Source organism: Pipistrellus hanaki (assembly GCF_964339955.1).
Source record: "Pipistrellus hanaki genome assembly, chromosome: 16".
In the NCBI taxonomy this organism is placed as follows: domain Eukaryota; kingdom Metazoa; phylum Chordata; class Mammalia; order Chiroptera; family Vespertilionidae; genus Pipistrellus; species Pipistrellus hanaki.
Window position 1 is genome coordinate 20194866 of NC_140518.1, and position 13518 is coordinate 20208383.

At 58.5% G+C, this 13518-nt stretch overlaps 1 protein-coding gene across 1 annotated transcript in view; it reads right to left on the bottom strand.

Annotated features, from left to right (window-relative positions):
- The window catches only part of TBX4 (T-box transcription factor 4), a gene marked incomplete at its 3' end in the record, with an annotated part of 28386 nt that overhangs the window by 13666 nt on the left and 1202 nt on the right, over window positions 1-13518 (bottom strand). Inside the window, exons 2-5 of the mRNA XM_084861847.1 lie at window positions 11036-11221; window positions 10190-10284; window positions 2323-2442; window positions 1015-1162 (exon numbers count right to left, since the gene is read on the bottom strand). Of these exons, the coding sequence (XP_084717973.1) occupies window positions 1015-1162; window positions 2323-2442; window positions 10190-10284; window positions 11036-11218 (546 nt within the window). The 5' untranslated portion in view covers window positions 11219-11221. The remainder of the gene's footprint in view (window positions 1-1014; window positions 1163-2322; window positions 2443-10189; window positions 10285-11035; window positions 11222-13518) is intronic.

Here is a 13518-nt window from a genome sequence, read left to right on the forward strand (position 1 = left end):
GTCAATTGGAAACACAGCAATGTTGGCATTTTCCACGGGGAACTATGATTCACAGAATTCTGATTTGCACGCAGATCTCCAAAAATAGAACTGAGGCTTGAAAGAGGCACGTACCTGCCTGCACACCCCACCCCTCCTTCCCCCACCACCCTGCACACCTGAGCGCTAGGTGGGCAGCCCGGTAACTGCATCTCGGAGGCTCTCATGCACCCGCATCACCCTCACCCCACCCTGCACTTCCAGGGTAACCATGGGTAGCCTAGAGGGGTAGGGCCTGTGCCCTGGCACCTAACACCAGGTCTCCAGACTTCAGTTTGCCCCACGCACTTGAGCTAAAAATTTCCACATAAAACGCTTTTTGTGGGTCTGCCAGGGCCAGATGGCGAAAGACTAAGCTTTAGCAGCCTGGATGGGGCGTCAACAGCAGCATCCGTAGGGCTTCAGAATCTCTTTCGAGAGCCAGGTCCCAGGCAAGACCAGGCAGCAGTGGACAGGAGCCAAAGCAAGGCTCCCCTTCCAGAGGGCAGGCAGCTGCCAGGCCAAGCAGACAGACACGCCAAAGAGCGGCTTGGACTCATCGTGGCTCCTTCTCAAGGAAGTGGACTGTTTTATGCTCCAGCAAGGCCAAACCTGGGGAAACTGAAGCTGGGCGATCGGACCCATCATCACCATCATTGTCGTCATAGCCGCCTTTTGTTTAGAGCCTCCTTAGTGAAAGTTGTTTCCCGCATATTCTCTTGTTTAATTCTCACACCCAGGAAAAGTGTGCATGGTCATCTTCCCTTTCTAGACAAGGAAACTAAGGCTCCAAAAGACTAAGAAACTCGCCCAAAGTCATGCAGCCAGTAAGCACTAAGGGAAGGATGTGCACCTGTGGGGACTGGGACCTTGGCTCCTGCCACAATCTGGTCTGACAGGTGCCAAAGCCTGGAGCTGGATCCACAGAGTGGATTCTCCCCATCCATCTGCAGCCAGCCCTGGACTCGCCCTCGGGGCCAGGTGGTCCCTTCTTACGTGGCCGAAGGGGTCCAAGTGGTTGTTTGTCAGCTTCAGCTTCTGGAAGGAGACCAGCTGCCTCATCCAGTGGGCCCCCGTCGCTGGAGAATCCGGGTGGACGTACAGCCTTCCTGGCATGGCGGGCTCAGCCTTCCCTGCCACCATCCTGCCAACAGAGCAATGGGCCACAGCAGGGGATCACCCCAGAGTCCCCGTCGCCTCTCCGAGAGCAAATCCTCATAGGCCTGAAGGGGAAAGTCGATGCTGGTCCCATCACACTGACAATTTAGGACTTTGGGGGTAGCAGTGGAGCACAGAAGAAAGTGTGAAAGAGAAAGGGATATTACATAGAAATGTCATTGTTTTACTAGAAGGAATGGGGCGAACCACAAATGTATTATGGGGGACTTAGCACTTCTCTGTGTTGTACAGACCATTTTAAATGTTATAAATTAGATTATCTGGAGGGAGCGTCTCAGAGGACCCAGACAACTTTCAGATTTCTTGCCCCCAAAACAATGCTTGTCCCAAAGAAATTAATTGGCCTTGGTCCCCTCAGCCAGAGCTAATACAGCCCGAGAGAGAAGTAGAAACATAGTCCTGGGCAGGATTGGCCACTGAATCCACCCAGCCTCTGCAGGCCCCACACGCCACCCGCCAGGGAGCCCACGTCCCAGGCTGCTGATCCATTTGATCCCTCGCTCTCTTTGAGCGCTGTCCTGGGCTCTGGGGGCAGACAGGACACTAAGAATGTGGCCTCAGGAAATGGGGCCCAGTGTTTATTTACCCGGCCCCAGCCTGGGTTTGCCCTTCAATCCAGCCCCTTGCCAAAGGGTCCCGTCATCCAACCACCGGACCCACTGACTCTGGGTGGGACACACACAATGCAGCCGGGCAAAAAGGAAGTGAGTGGAGAAATAGAAGAGAGATGCCACAGAGCAGACAGCTAGACCCCACCGGGAAACGGCTCCCGCCTCCTCCCCACGCAGCAATGCCAGAGCCCAAATCAACCCGGGTGGGTGTTCGCCTGTCACCCACGGCATAGCCAGCAGTCCTGTTTGTCCACAGCTGTGGGGAGAGCTCAGCCGCTGGAACCCACCCAGCACTGCAGCCCATGTTCATGTCCAGCCCAGCCCCGCCTGCAGCGGGTGTGCGGACATCTGCCGGCCCTGCAGCCTCTGCAGGCCCCGCTCCCCAGGCTGCAGATCTGGGCAGTCATTGGGACTAACTGGTGAGTCCTTGGAGCAGACATCAGGTGGCGATGGGTGTGGCGAATGGAAAGAGCAGCGGAGGGAAGGCAGGTGAGGTGAGGGTCCCAGTTCTTACCATTTGTTGTCACAGAACTTGTAGCGGTGGTCATCCGCAGGGACGATGTCAATCAGCAGGATGTATTTGGTCTTGGGGTTCATGCCCGTGACCTTTACCTTGTAGCTGGGGAACATCCTCCTGGGAGAAGCCAAAGGGTGAGGCGGAGGCATGGTCAGAGCACCAGGAGAGATGGCACAGAGTGAGCAAGGGGGGCAGAAGGCCTGAAGGGGCATCGGTCAGAGCTGTGGGATCCGTGTACATCACTTCCCTCTCTGGCCTCAGCCTCCCCCTACACAAGGAGAGGAATGCACTAGCCACTCCCTCTGAGCCCCTGCAGTTGTCAGTCTGTGTGTCTAGAAGGAGGGTTTACATGGTTTCCCTAACTGAATCCCCACCCCCAGCCTCATGGCTGTGAGCAGGCAAAGCACAGAGGCCCTGGTCAGGATCCTGAGAGAGGATTTTGACGCCAAGCTGCCTGCCTTAATTTCCCTCCTGTCCTTCACCAGTCTGTGGGCAGCTAAAATTCTGGGGTGCTGTTACAGGGGGCCAGAGCAGCAGACTTAGGAGTCTGCCAGCTGCTCTGTTAACCAATGAGATGGCTCCTCTGCTCATTTCTCTGTGGAAACCTCAGGCCTCAAAGCAACTTGCAGGTGAGCAGGAGAGTTCTTCTAGGTCTTTGGGTTCCTTCGGTGCTTAGCAGAGATGAACGTTTGGAGGGGGCCTGCCCACAGGAACTGGGTGCTGGGGAAGTCAGCCCGGGAGTCTCGGGAGAAAGGCACGGATTCCAGAGCCACTCTGTGTGACTCACAGCCCGTCCTCCCCGCCCCTGCCCCGCCCCACCCCCACCCCCCCCACCACCAGCAGCACAAGTGGGAGGCCGTGGACAGTGCGCTCGGCTCTCTTGGCTTCTTTATCTCTAAGATGCGGATATTACTACGTATCACATAGGTTGCTGTGCGGATTAAATGAATCCATGCACCACAATTACCATGGACCCCACTGTGCTGCTCTCCCCACACACCTGAGGGATGACCTGCCTCTAAGAAAATAGATACATCAAAGGAAGTTTTCCAGTCCCTGCAGCCCATGCTGAGACTTTCCAGGACCTGGAGGCTCAGAGAACATTCTAGAGAAGAGCTTCCCCAGGCCCCTCAGCACATAGACACAGACAACAGCATGCACACACACCTGCAGGGCACACCTCCGTCCCCCGTCACCAGGTCCCTGACACCGGACTTCCTCAGAGGGGCAGACAGTTGTCCTCAGACACCCCGTCCCTCCTAGAGAGCCTCTCACAAGTGTCCCCTGAGAGAGGCAGGCCCCAAACCTAAATGAGGACATGAAGGGCCAAGTCCCCTGAGCCCAACCTGCCCGCTCCAGGAAAGCCAGCGGGAGGTCCTCTGCCTCTCACTACGCTGAGAGACGACCCAGGGGCCCTCAAGAGAAGCTGTCCTGGACACCTCCGATTATTGGAGTCCCCCGATTTATCAACAGGGGTACCTGCTTACCTAGACAGGGCAAGGCTTCCATAAGCTGCCAGACCCCACAGCAAGGCCAGGTCAGGCCCTGAGGTGCAGGGCTCCACTCCACTCCCCAGCCCGGCCAGGTCTGTGCCCCTCTTGCTGGAGGAGAGGCGGGGAAGGCTGCAGGGCCGGGATGTGGGAGGTGTGTGACCGTGTGGGTGCACCAGTGCGTATGGTGGCATGAGAGGTGGAGTGCGCATGCGTGCATGTGTGCGTGCCTGGAGGCAGGAGGGAAGTTCTAGCTGCAAGTCTAGGGACTTATAAACCGTGTGGAAGAATTTGTCTCAGATGTCAATTGAAAGCATTTTCAAATGTCCACCCCACCCCCTCTCCAGGACGGGGAAGTGAGAGGGCTCAGGAACCCAATCCTGCTGCTCACCACCCCCCTGCCTAGCCTGGGGGCACAGCTGGAGCCGCACCACCCTCTCCCCTGGTGGGCCTAAACCTGAGGGCGGCTGCAGCTGCCTCAGCTCCCCCTCCCTGGGCCCGGGGGAGAGGGGGGCACACACACCCTGTCCTTTCCAGGCACCATTTTATAACTGCCACGGAAACAGCCACAAAATGGGGCAGCCCTGGCTGTGCGTGGCTGCTGGGTACCAGTGCCCTGCATGTGCCCTGCTTCTATTACCACCCCCTTGGCAACAGCAGAGGGCCGGCATGGCTTCCCGCAGGCCAAAGGGGGCTGGGAGACAGGGCTCTCTGCCACTTCTGCAGGCTTCGTAGCCTGGGGTCCTGTCCTCCGCCTTCTCCTGCTCCCCATTGCGTCCACTTCAGCAGTGCAGGGGGCCAGGCTGGCTGGGGTGCTTTTCTGACAGCCAGCAAAGAGCCTGCGCCAGGCCCTCCAAGGCCCGGAGCCTGCATCCCATGATTTGCCTTCTGCTAGAAACTGATTACAGACCAGATCCCTGGCTGTGGTAAGGTCTCAGGAGGTTTTGCAGGAGGTAGGGACGGAGTGAAGGAATCTCATCTCGCAGCCTCTGCCCTCCTGCCCACCAATCCCCCCCCCCCCCCCCCCACTTAGGAAGCAGGGAGGGAGATGGGGCACCTGGTCTGAAGGGGGAGTTCAGAGGCTCCTCCGTGAGCTCCCTTCCTTCATGGAAAGGTACCTCCTCTCTGCCAGGTTCAGTGGGGAGACCCCTGGGCCACAGAGAACACACTGCGGGGACCCCAAGCACAGCCACATCCCCTCGAGGGGGCTCTAGCGGGAGGGAGCTGCCCTGTGAGGAGGAAAAGGCTGAGTGTGATGGGAAAAGCTCCCCTGCCCCCCAGGCTCTGCCCAAGCTGAGGGCACCTGCCCTGGCTCCAGAGGCTGGGCATGGGAGGGATCGATCCGCAGGTATGCGGCACTGAGGCCCCTGAGGCCAGGCCGGGCTTGGGAGCCGGACTCCCCTCTAGGCTCACTGGCACTGCCTAGGTCCTCCCCACTGAACCCGAGGAGCGGACGGGTGATATTGTTTCTGTGACTGCGACCTAAAATGTACTGAATCTGACGCCTGTGTGGGAAATGAACACCTCAGTGGGAAGGGGAAGGAGTGGCCACGAAGGGGAAGGAGTGGTCATTGCCCCAGCAGCCTGCATCCCACGCAGCCCCGCCACCAGCGCTGGATGTCAAGTCCTGGCTCGCTGGTCCCAGACACCTTGCGCCCCGCCCCCCGTAGCCCTGAGCTCCTCTCTCCATCCTTCCCCCGCGCCCCACTTGCCTCTCCCGGCGCCCCGCCAGTCTCCCCATCCTCTCCTCGTGCCGCCAGGCCTCTCCCCGAGTCCTGCCCGCAGTCTCCCTCCCTCCACCCTCTCCCCGCCCCTCCGCACCTTCCGCGCGGCCCGCGAGCCTTCCCTCTGCCCGGCGCCCTCTCCGCCGGCTCCGGACCCGCAGAGGAGCTCCCGGCGCGGAAACGGCTCCGCCGGGGAGTAAACAAGCCGCCCGCCCGCCGGCCTGGGGGGAGATGAAAGCCGGGCTCCTCCTCTGATCATGAAACAGGCTGTGAGAGGGCGCGGGGCTGAGCCTTTATCTGCTTCATACTCGGAAATGGTTTTAGAATGAGCTGCTAAGATAAGCTTCCTTGGACGGGGCGCGGAGAAACGGCTTGAGGACATTTTGATTTTTGGCAACAAATTCTTAAATGCAAACTTGCCGCTGAGCGGGAAGACGCAAGTTACAGCTGGGCTCAGAGCGCCGCCAATTCAAAGCACTGGCCCATTCGCCCCGCCAAGCCCGCAAGCGGGACAGGGAATAGCGACCTAAGGGACCCACCAATTCTCCCCACCCAGCGGGTCCCCAAGCCTCAACCCACCGCAGCTCCGATTCCCTGGGTGGGGGGAGGGCAACAGGGCCCGGCGGAGCAGCTCTGGGTGCTTTCCTTTAAATGTAGGCGCAGCACCAAACCGGACGGGTGAGGAGTCTGGAGAGAGATTCCCTCGGGCGGGGAGAGGTGGTGACTGCAGGGCCCACGAGGGATTCTGGGGGCTGGGAGCATTCTGTTTCTTTATCTGGGTGGTGGTTACACGGGTTGCTCACTCTGTGAAAGTCTATAGAGCTGCACAATTAAGAATTGCTCACTTTTCTGCAAGAATGTTCCACTTCCATAAAATTGACTTTAAAATTTATACACACACACACACACACACACACACACACACACACGGAGAGTCCCTGGAGCGCAGATTCTGAAAGGAAGAAGGTAGGGGGTCCAGAGAAGACCTCACCAGTCTTTCTAGCCCTAGTTTCTGGGGATCTTGAGGAAGAATTCGGGATATGTTGGGAAGGGGCCAGGGCCCAGCAACCAAGGCTGAGTTTGGGGGCTGTTGTGGGGCCAAATCTTTTGTAGCCAAATGACTTCTGAGAGCAATACCACAGCTACGTAATTTATTTCCATTTTACACACACACACACACACACACACACACACACACAGCTTTCTAACTCACTCAGAGCATTTTTAAGAAATATTTTCCCTGAGGTGGGGGCAGGAATGAGGGTGCGTGGAATGGATGCTGTTTGGGAAGGTCAGTTGCTTCTCTGAGATTCTTTTTTTAAAAGACATTTCCTTCTGGTAGACTTTTGCTTTCAGAAAATACTTTAAAAAGAGATCAAAGCACTCTCTCCCCAGTCCACTTTCCCAGTGTCTTCAACCCTTACTTCTCTTATCACCCACGCCACTGAGCTCTGACGCTGTGTATACAGAGCGAGGGCAATTGGCTTTGAAGGCCCGGATTAAGCCAGGCCAAATCCTTGCCTCAGAATAACAAACAATACAGGTTCAACAGGAGTTCTCATCGGTAGTTCATTTTTCAAACGCAAATTCACTGTCACTAACACAAGCAACATTGAACTCAACAGGCTCTGAAGGCTGATAGTGGAGATTTATCTGGTGGCACAACCATGACCTAGGAGTAGGGCCGTCAGACGGTTAGGAAATTTTCATTTTGGGGAGGTTTATATTTAAATTTCTGCAGAGCTCACTTTTATCTGTGTTTGGGAGAAAAAAATGCAGTTTCTCACATGTATCAAGCTTGGATGTAGGGAGGCAGAAAAAGGGTCTGCTCTCTGCAGACCACAACATGAACCTTCTGGGTGCGGGGCCCACGAGGGAGCATTCAGAAATCAGAAATTGATGTGTCACGCTCTGGTTGGCACCTTATTGTTCACCAGATTCAGTTGTTCGAGAATTCAAACTCACTCCTGTGGCTTCAGACCTTCCAAGGCTGAAGGGCGAGAGGTTTGTGACTCAAAGACTCAAACTGACTTGAGAACATTCTGTTCCCTCTTCTCCAGGACCCACCCTGCCCCTAACCAGCCAGGCTCTTAGGGCAGAGCAACAGCCCCGGGTCAAAACATTGCCCTGGCCCCGTAAATAAGCAATCAAGGACATTTCTCAAAGTTGGGGTGGGGAGACCTGGTAACGGCCTAACTCTTTTATCTATAAGAGCCAGTGTCTTTCTCTGGGATCGGGCTGATGTCCGACTCTAACAGTCTAGGACTCTGTGCATCAAGGCTTCGAGAAGGGTCCAGGTCATTGCTGAGAAATGGAAGTGTTGACAGAGACACGAAGAAGAGAAGAGGGAGAGGCACTGTACAGGAGGTTGAAGAGCCACCAGCCCAAGCAAAGCAAGCTGCCTCCTGAGGCTGCCGTGGGAGAGAGGCGCGGAGGGGGTGGGGGAAGGGGAGACAGGGACCAGAGCAGTGAAAGTGGTCTCGGAAGTCAGTGGGCAGCTATGTGGGAGGAAAAGCGGCTGTGAGAACTCTGGGGGAGAGGAAGGCCGGTGGTTTTCCTAAGGACTAGACCTGGTGTGAGGATAACTTTCTGCCAGAGAAAGGAAAGACTGCTGAATCCATACCTGGCCAACATCATCACAACCATTTTTTAAATTATATCATCAGTCCCTGTGGCCCATCTCTAAGCCTCCATCAGAATCAGGCACAAAACTTTGCCTGAAGCCAGTCACCTCTGAAAGTGTGTGTGTGTGTGTGTGTGTTTGGGGGGGAGGGGGAGGAGGAAGACCCAAGCAGATGCAGGAAACCCCACTGAGAAAAATCACTAATGCCTTTTGTTTAAAATGGCAGAGGCCAGGCATGCCCAAAAAACCCACTGGCCATTTATTTTCTAGAGACAAGGTTATTTCTGCTGCTTAAAAATGGAAGTTCTGAACCTTTGTCTCCTTTCCCTCAGTCCACCACAGCAGTCACAAGAACCAAATCCCCCCTCTTCACACCTGTAATCCACTCAGCAACTGACCACGCACCGACCACAGGATCCCCGGTTTGAGCTCACAGTACTGGGGGGGGAAAATGGATGGCAGGTAGATCTGTAGTCACCACCTCTGTTTTGCCACAGGAAGTTCAGGCTTTGCCCAAGTGCACTGAGCTAGGAAAAGGCAGGGTTTGTGACACCTGCCCTCCCCCCCCCCCACTCACCTCATAACCACTCCATGTGGAACCAGCCCTCAGCCAGGCTCCCCTAACGCATCCTCCTTCCCCATCCCCCACAGGCAGCAAATTCAGGCCCTGACACCTAACTGCTCCCTCTCCCCATAGAGACCCTGGGTGGCCAGGCCACCTCCCTGACTTAGGCGTGACCCCCACCCCCAACAAAATAAAGGAAAGCTCACAAGGCCAGCCAGCACCCCTGTACCGCAAACCGCCACCCTTTGTTTCCTTGGAAGGGCCTAAGCAGTTCAACAGCCGTTCTCCAAACAGTAGGGGAAGAATGCTGAGTGGATACCAGACGTTTCTCTTGCCTATGGTTCACATTGTTAGCATTTGTTACATTAATGTTATAGCTAGCATTTATTGTGTGCTTACATGTGCAGGAGGTGTGCTGCGTGTTTCACGTACAACGGTCTGAAGACACACCTATTGTTTTACAGCCGGGGACGAGGGGGGGCAGAGACCCTATCCTGAGGGTCGCCCAGATGGAAGTAGCTGAGTGGCAACCGAAGCCCCTGCTGTCCGCCTCCAGATCCCTGGCTGACGCTTCACCGTCTCAGTCTTCAGAAAACCCAGTTATGGGCCCACAGCCAGGCCCAGGGACAGCTTCACAACTAACCTGTCCCCCAACCATCACAACCGAGTGTGAGTATGTGGAGGAGGTGGGGGGAGGAGAAAAGGGGGGTCCTGAGCCTGAACTTTCCAGCGTCTCTGTCTCTGACCATCTCCCTTCACCTGAGAACCGCGCCGCTCTCTCCACCGCTGCCCCACCCGGACGCTGCCCCCGCCAATCTCTCTCTGCCAAGCCCATCTGCATCTTCCTCCTCTCACCCTCTCCTCCCGGTCCTCTCCCACAGACACCAGCACATTTTAAAGATGTTTCCACTTTATAAATCATCCCTCTCTGGCAGCCACTGAGAGCTGCTCCTCAAACAACACACACGCAGGGCCCAGTGTGCCTTCCCCTTGGCCAAGGAGGGGGCTGGCACGGGAAAGCAGCCCCGGGGAGGGGGGGGGATGAGAGAGTTGGGGTTTACGCCGCCCCCATCACATTATGGAAATAGGAAAACACGATCCCTTCCCCCCATGGGGGCATCTGGGCGCCCCATCAATGCAATCCTGCAAAACCCTGCAGACCCCCAAAAGGAGGACAAGGTGGCTGTCCAGGGGGCAAAACTGCTGGAGCCAGGGCCCTGGAGGCCCAGAGCAGCGACCCTTATTTCCAGTCCTTCACATGGTGCTCTCAGTAGGGGTAGCCCCCGTGGTTGCCCACACCCTGTGGGAAGTGCTCCCCGGACTTGGGGCTAAGGCCAGAGCAGTGGGGGAGCTCTCATGGTCCCCCTCCCGGCACCCCTTCCCCAGGCTGCTAGGACCCCCTGGGGGTACCCATTGCTCTGTCCATCGTCCCCTCCCCCAGAGGCCATCTCCCAGGGCTGACCTGCCCGCCTTGGTGATGATCATCTCCGTGCCGGCCTCGTGGAACTTCTTCCAGAGCTCCTTCTCATGCAGGCCCACCTTGATGTTCTCGATGGTCTAGGGAGGGGAGGGAGGGGACGAGTGTCGGCCTGGCCCGGGCTCCGGCAGAGCCCTCGGAAGGGAGAGCACAGGCCCAAGGAGCTGTGCGAAAACACTGCCAGTCCGGAACCCACGCCTCAAGATTTCGTTTTCCGAAATTGTTCCATTCCCATTGACGAATTGTTAAGAAATGTAGTCATAAGCTGAACCCCCTCCTCCAGAACTGCGCCTGCAGGTGGGCCGGCAGAGGGGATGTGAGCTGCCTGTGCCGCGGTGGGTGTCTCCACCTGCCCAGACGTGGCCGCAGCCCAGCCCGCAGCCCGGGGAGAGCACAGACCCGGGAGGGGGCCTCCTCCTGGCGCGCCCCCTCGGACCCCGCCCGCAGACCCGCAGGGCAGGAGGCACGCAGACACAGTCATTGTCCGCATCCTGTTGTCTCCGGGACCCTCCCGTGAAGTCCCCGCGCGGCTCCCACGCACTCCCGGCCGTCGGGGCCGCTCTTTCCGCCGGTCCTAGGCTTTCACCGCCGACCCCTCAGGCTCCTCGGCCTGGACACTTGGCCGGGGCTCCGTCCGCGGCCGCCAGACTTCCCTCCCCCGGCCCAGAGGGGTCCCAGAGGGGCAGGATGAGGCAGGGGAGCGCACAGGCAGTCAGCGCAGGACGCAGCCAGGCCCCCAGGAAGCGCTCCTGCCCGCAGCGGGGCGAACAGAGGCACAGGAGGCCCCGCACACAGCGGCGCGACCGCTCCCCGACGGCCCCATGGCCCTACCTGCTCGGCGGCGGCGGTGGCGGCGGTGTCGGCTCCGGGGCCCGGGGAGCTGCCGAGCGCGGCTGCGCTGAGGTCCGCAGCGGCCAGCGCGGGCTCAGGGGCGGCAGCGTTGGCCTCGCCGAGCGCTGGGCCCGGGGCCCGGAAGGCCTCCTCGCTCTCCGACAGGCCCTTGTCCTGCAGCATCTCCTGCGGGCACAGCACACACCCGTCACATGCCCGGGTCCACACTGGCCAGAGGCCCCTCGGCCCTCTGGGGCGGAGCGGGGTGGGAGTGGGGGGTCTTGGACAGGGTGGGGAGGCCGCCCTGGCGCACGTGAACCCCGCCCCCTCCGGAGCTGGGGGAGGGAGGATTTGCCGGGGCAGGACCCTGGCCTCCTCCCTCTGGGTTCTGGACCTGGGAGGGTCTGTGCGCTGTGCAGGGTCTGCCTGCCCGGGTGTGGGGCTGTGTGATGAGTAGGTCCGGGGGGGGGGGAAGGACCGCCCTCTCGGCATTGCCCCAGCCGTACCCCCAGTCCCTCCCTCCTCTGGGCTCCAGTGGAGCCTGCGGCCTGGGTCTTTTTCCGCTGTTCCCTGAGAACTGGAGTCCTTGGGCCAGGGCAGACGGGAGAGGGGAGCGGGCCCGGAGGGCAGGACCCAGGCTCCTGGGTTCCACACCTGCAGAAAGGCTGGGCAGCCTCTTCTGCCCTGCTCACCCCTCCGCCTCCGCCCACTCTCAGGTAGAGCCCTCCTGAACCAAAGGCGTTTACTCCTGCACATCCCACTCCCACAGTCCCCGTGTGTGTCACCCACGCAGCACACACCCTCACGCCCAGACAGCACCCTCGCACAGCCCCCTGCCACCCAAGCAGCCGCTCTCCTGAGTGAGCTCAGCCAGCAGCCTCCCCAGCCTGGCCCTCACATTCACACTCCCTGGCTCACACTCCCGCTCCAAGGGGCTCTGCTCTGGGGCAGGGGACCCAGACCCCTCCTCCCTGCTAAGGGCCAGCTTGGGCGGGTTCCCTTCACAGGCACAGCCTAGTCCTGCCCAGGGCCCAGCTGTCCTTCCCCAGGTGTCTAGGACTGTTCGCCAGCCTCCCATGTGCCCGCTGGTCCTGGGATGCCAGGACGAGAGCCCAGCCTGTCCTTCTCCATCGTGGTGCAGCCCTGCATTCGCTTTGCTTCTCCTTTCCCCTCCCTGCTCTTCTCCCTTCTCTGGGTCTGGCAAGGTGGGCGGCGTGGGGGGGCATTCTATGCCTGGCTGCCTTTCTATATGTGTCTGTGGGAACGCTCCCCGTTTCTCTTCCTACCTTTCCCTGTTTTCCCCTGGATCTCGCTGGGCAGTCCAAGGCCCAGGCCCCTTGCCCCTCCAGTCCCATCCCAGGGCCTAGACAGCGGCTTCCAGGACCTCACAAAGTAAATAAGCCAAGTGCAACCGAGGAGATAAAAAGGGGCCGGGGCCAGTCAGGGCTGGGAAAAGCCCGTAAAGATAAGGCTGACAGCCCGGCTGGCCCTCAGGCCACGGACAGCAGGAAGCAAGGCGCGCCTGCAGGGTCAACCCCAGAACCTGCCTTAGGCCACGTGCGGGGCCCCAGGCTTCTGCTTAGAGCCCCAGGAGCCCCTGGTTAAGGGGAGACTGCGTGGCAGGGGTAGTTGCTCACTCTGGTGCAAGACGCTGGTTTCACCTATTTCTGGTGCCAGTTGGGATGGGCGCCCACGATCTGCTGGTCCAGGATACCTCGGGCTCTAGGTCTTCTGCGGGACACTTGTCACACCCTGAGCCGGGCAGCGGTGCCCAGCTGTGCCCAGCAGGTCCTCTGAGGCTCATCCGCCGCCTGGACTTGGGACCAGGGTTCGCCGCGCTCTCCTTCTCCCAGGGGCTCACCTCTTCCTTTTCTCTCGGTCAGGGAGCCAAACCCCACAGCTCGCCCGCTCTCGCTGGAGCTCCCTCTAATTTCCCCTTCTTCCCGCTGGGCTGGCCCAGAGCGGCGGTCCGTGTGGTCCTTCCGCACAGCCACAGCCGGGTCTGTATCCAGCCTTAGTCCGCGCCCGCTCGCCCCTCTCCTGGACCCTGGACCCTCTGCGGGCGCCGCGCGCCTGCTCTGCATTTGTCAACTTGCAGCCACCTCGCTCCCCAGGAACAGCGTTTTCTTTGCACTCTAGATTGCTGGTGGTATTGTTCTTGCACTGGGGGAATTGTCGTGTTTTAATGCTCTCTATTACCGGAGTAGTCGTCTGCTCAGTTCAACAATATTAAGAACATTTATCCCAACACATAAATTATTGTTGTTTTTTTAATCTTTAATACTGTATGGTTCAAATGCTGGTCTGATTTATGTCCCCTCATTCTAGGGGCCTCGTTTTCCAATAGGTCTTGTCAATAGAGCATTGTTTTAATTTTTACCCTGTGTCCCTAAAATGTTTCCTCGGTCTCTGTGCTTTGTCACGTTTCAAAAACCTATTTACCATACTTGGACTGTTATTGTTCTCAATTTTCAGGTTAATTT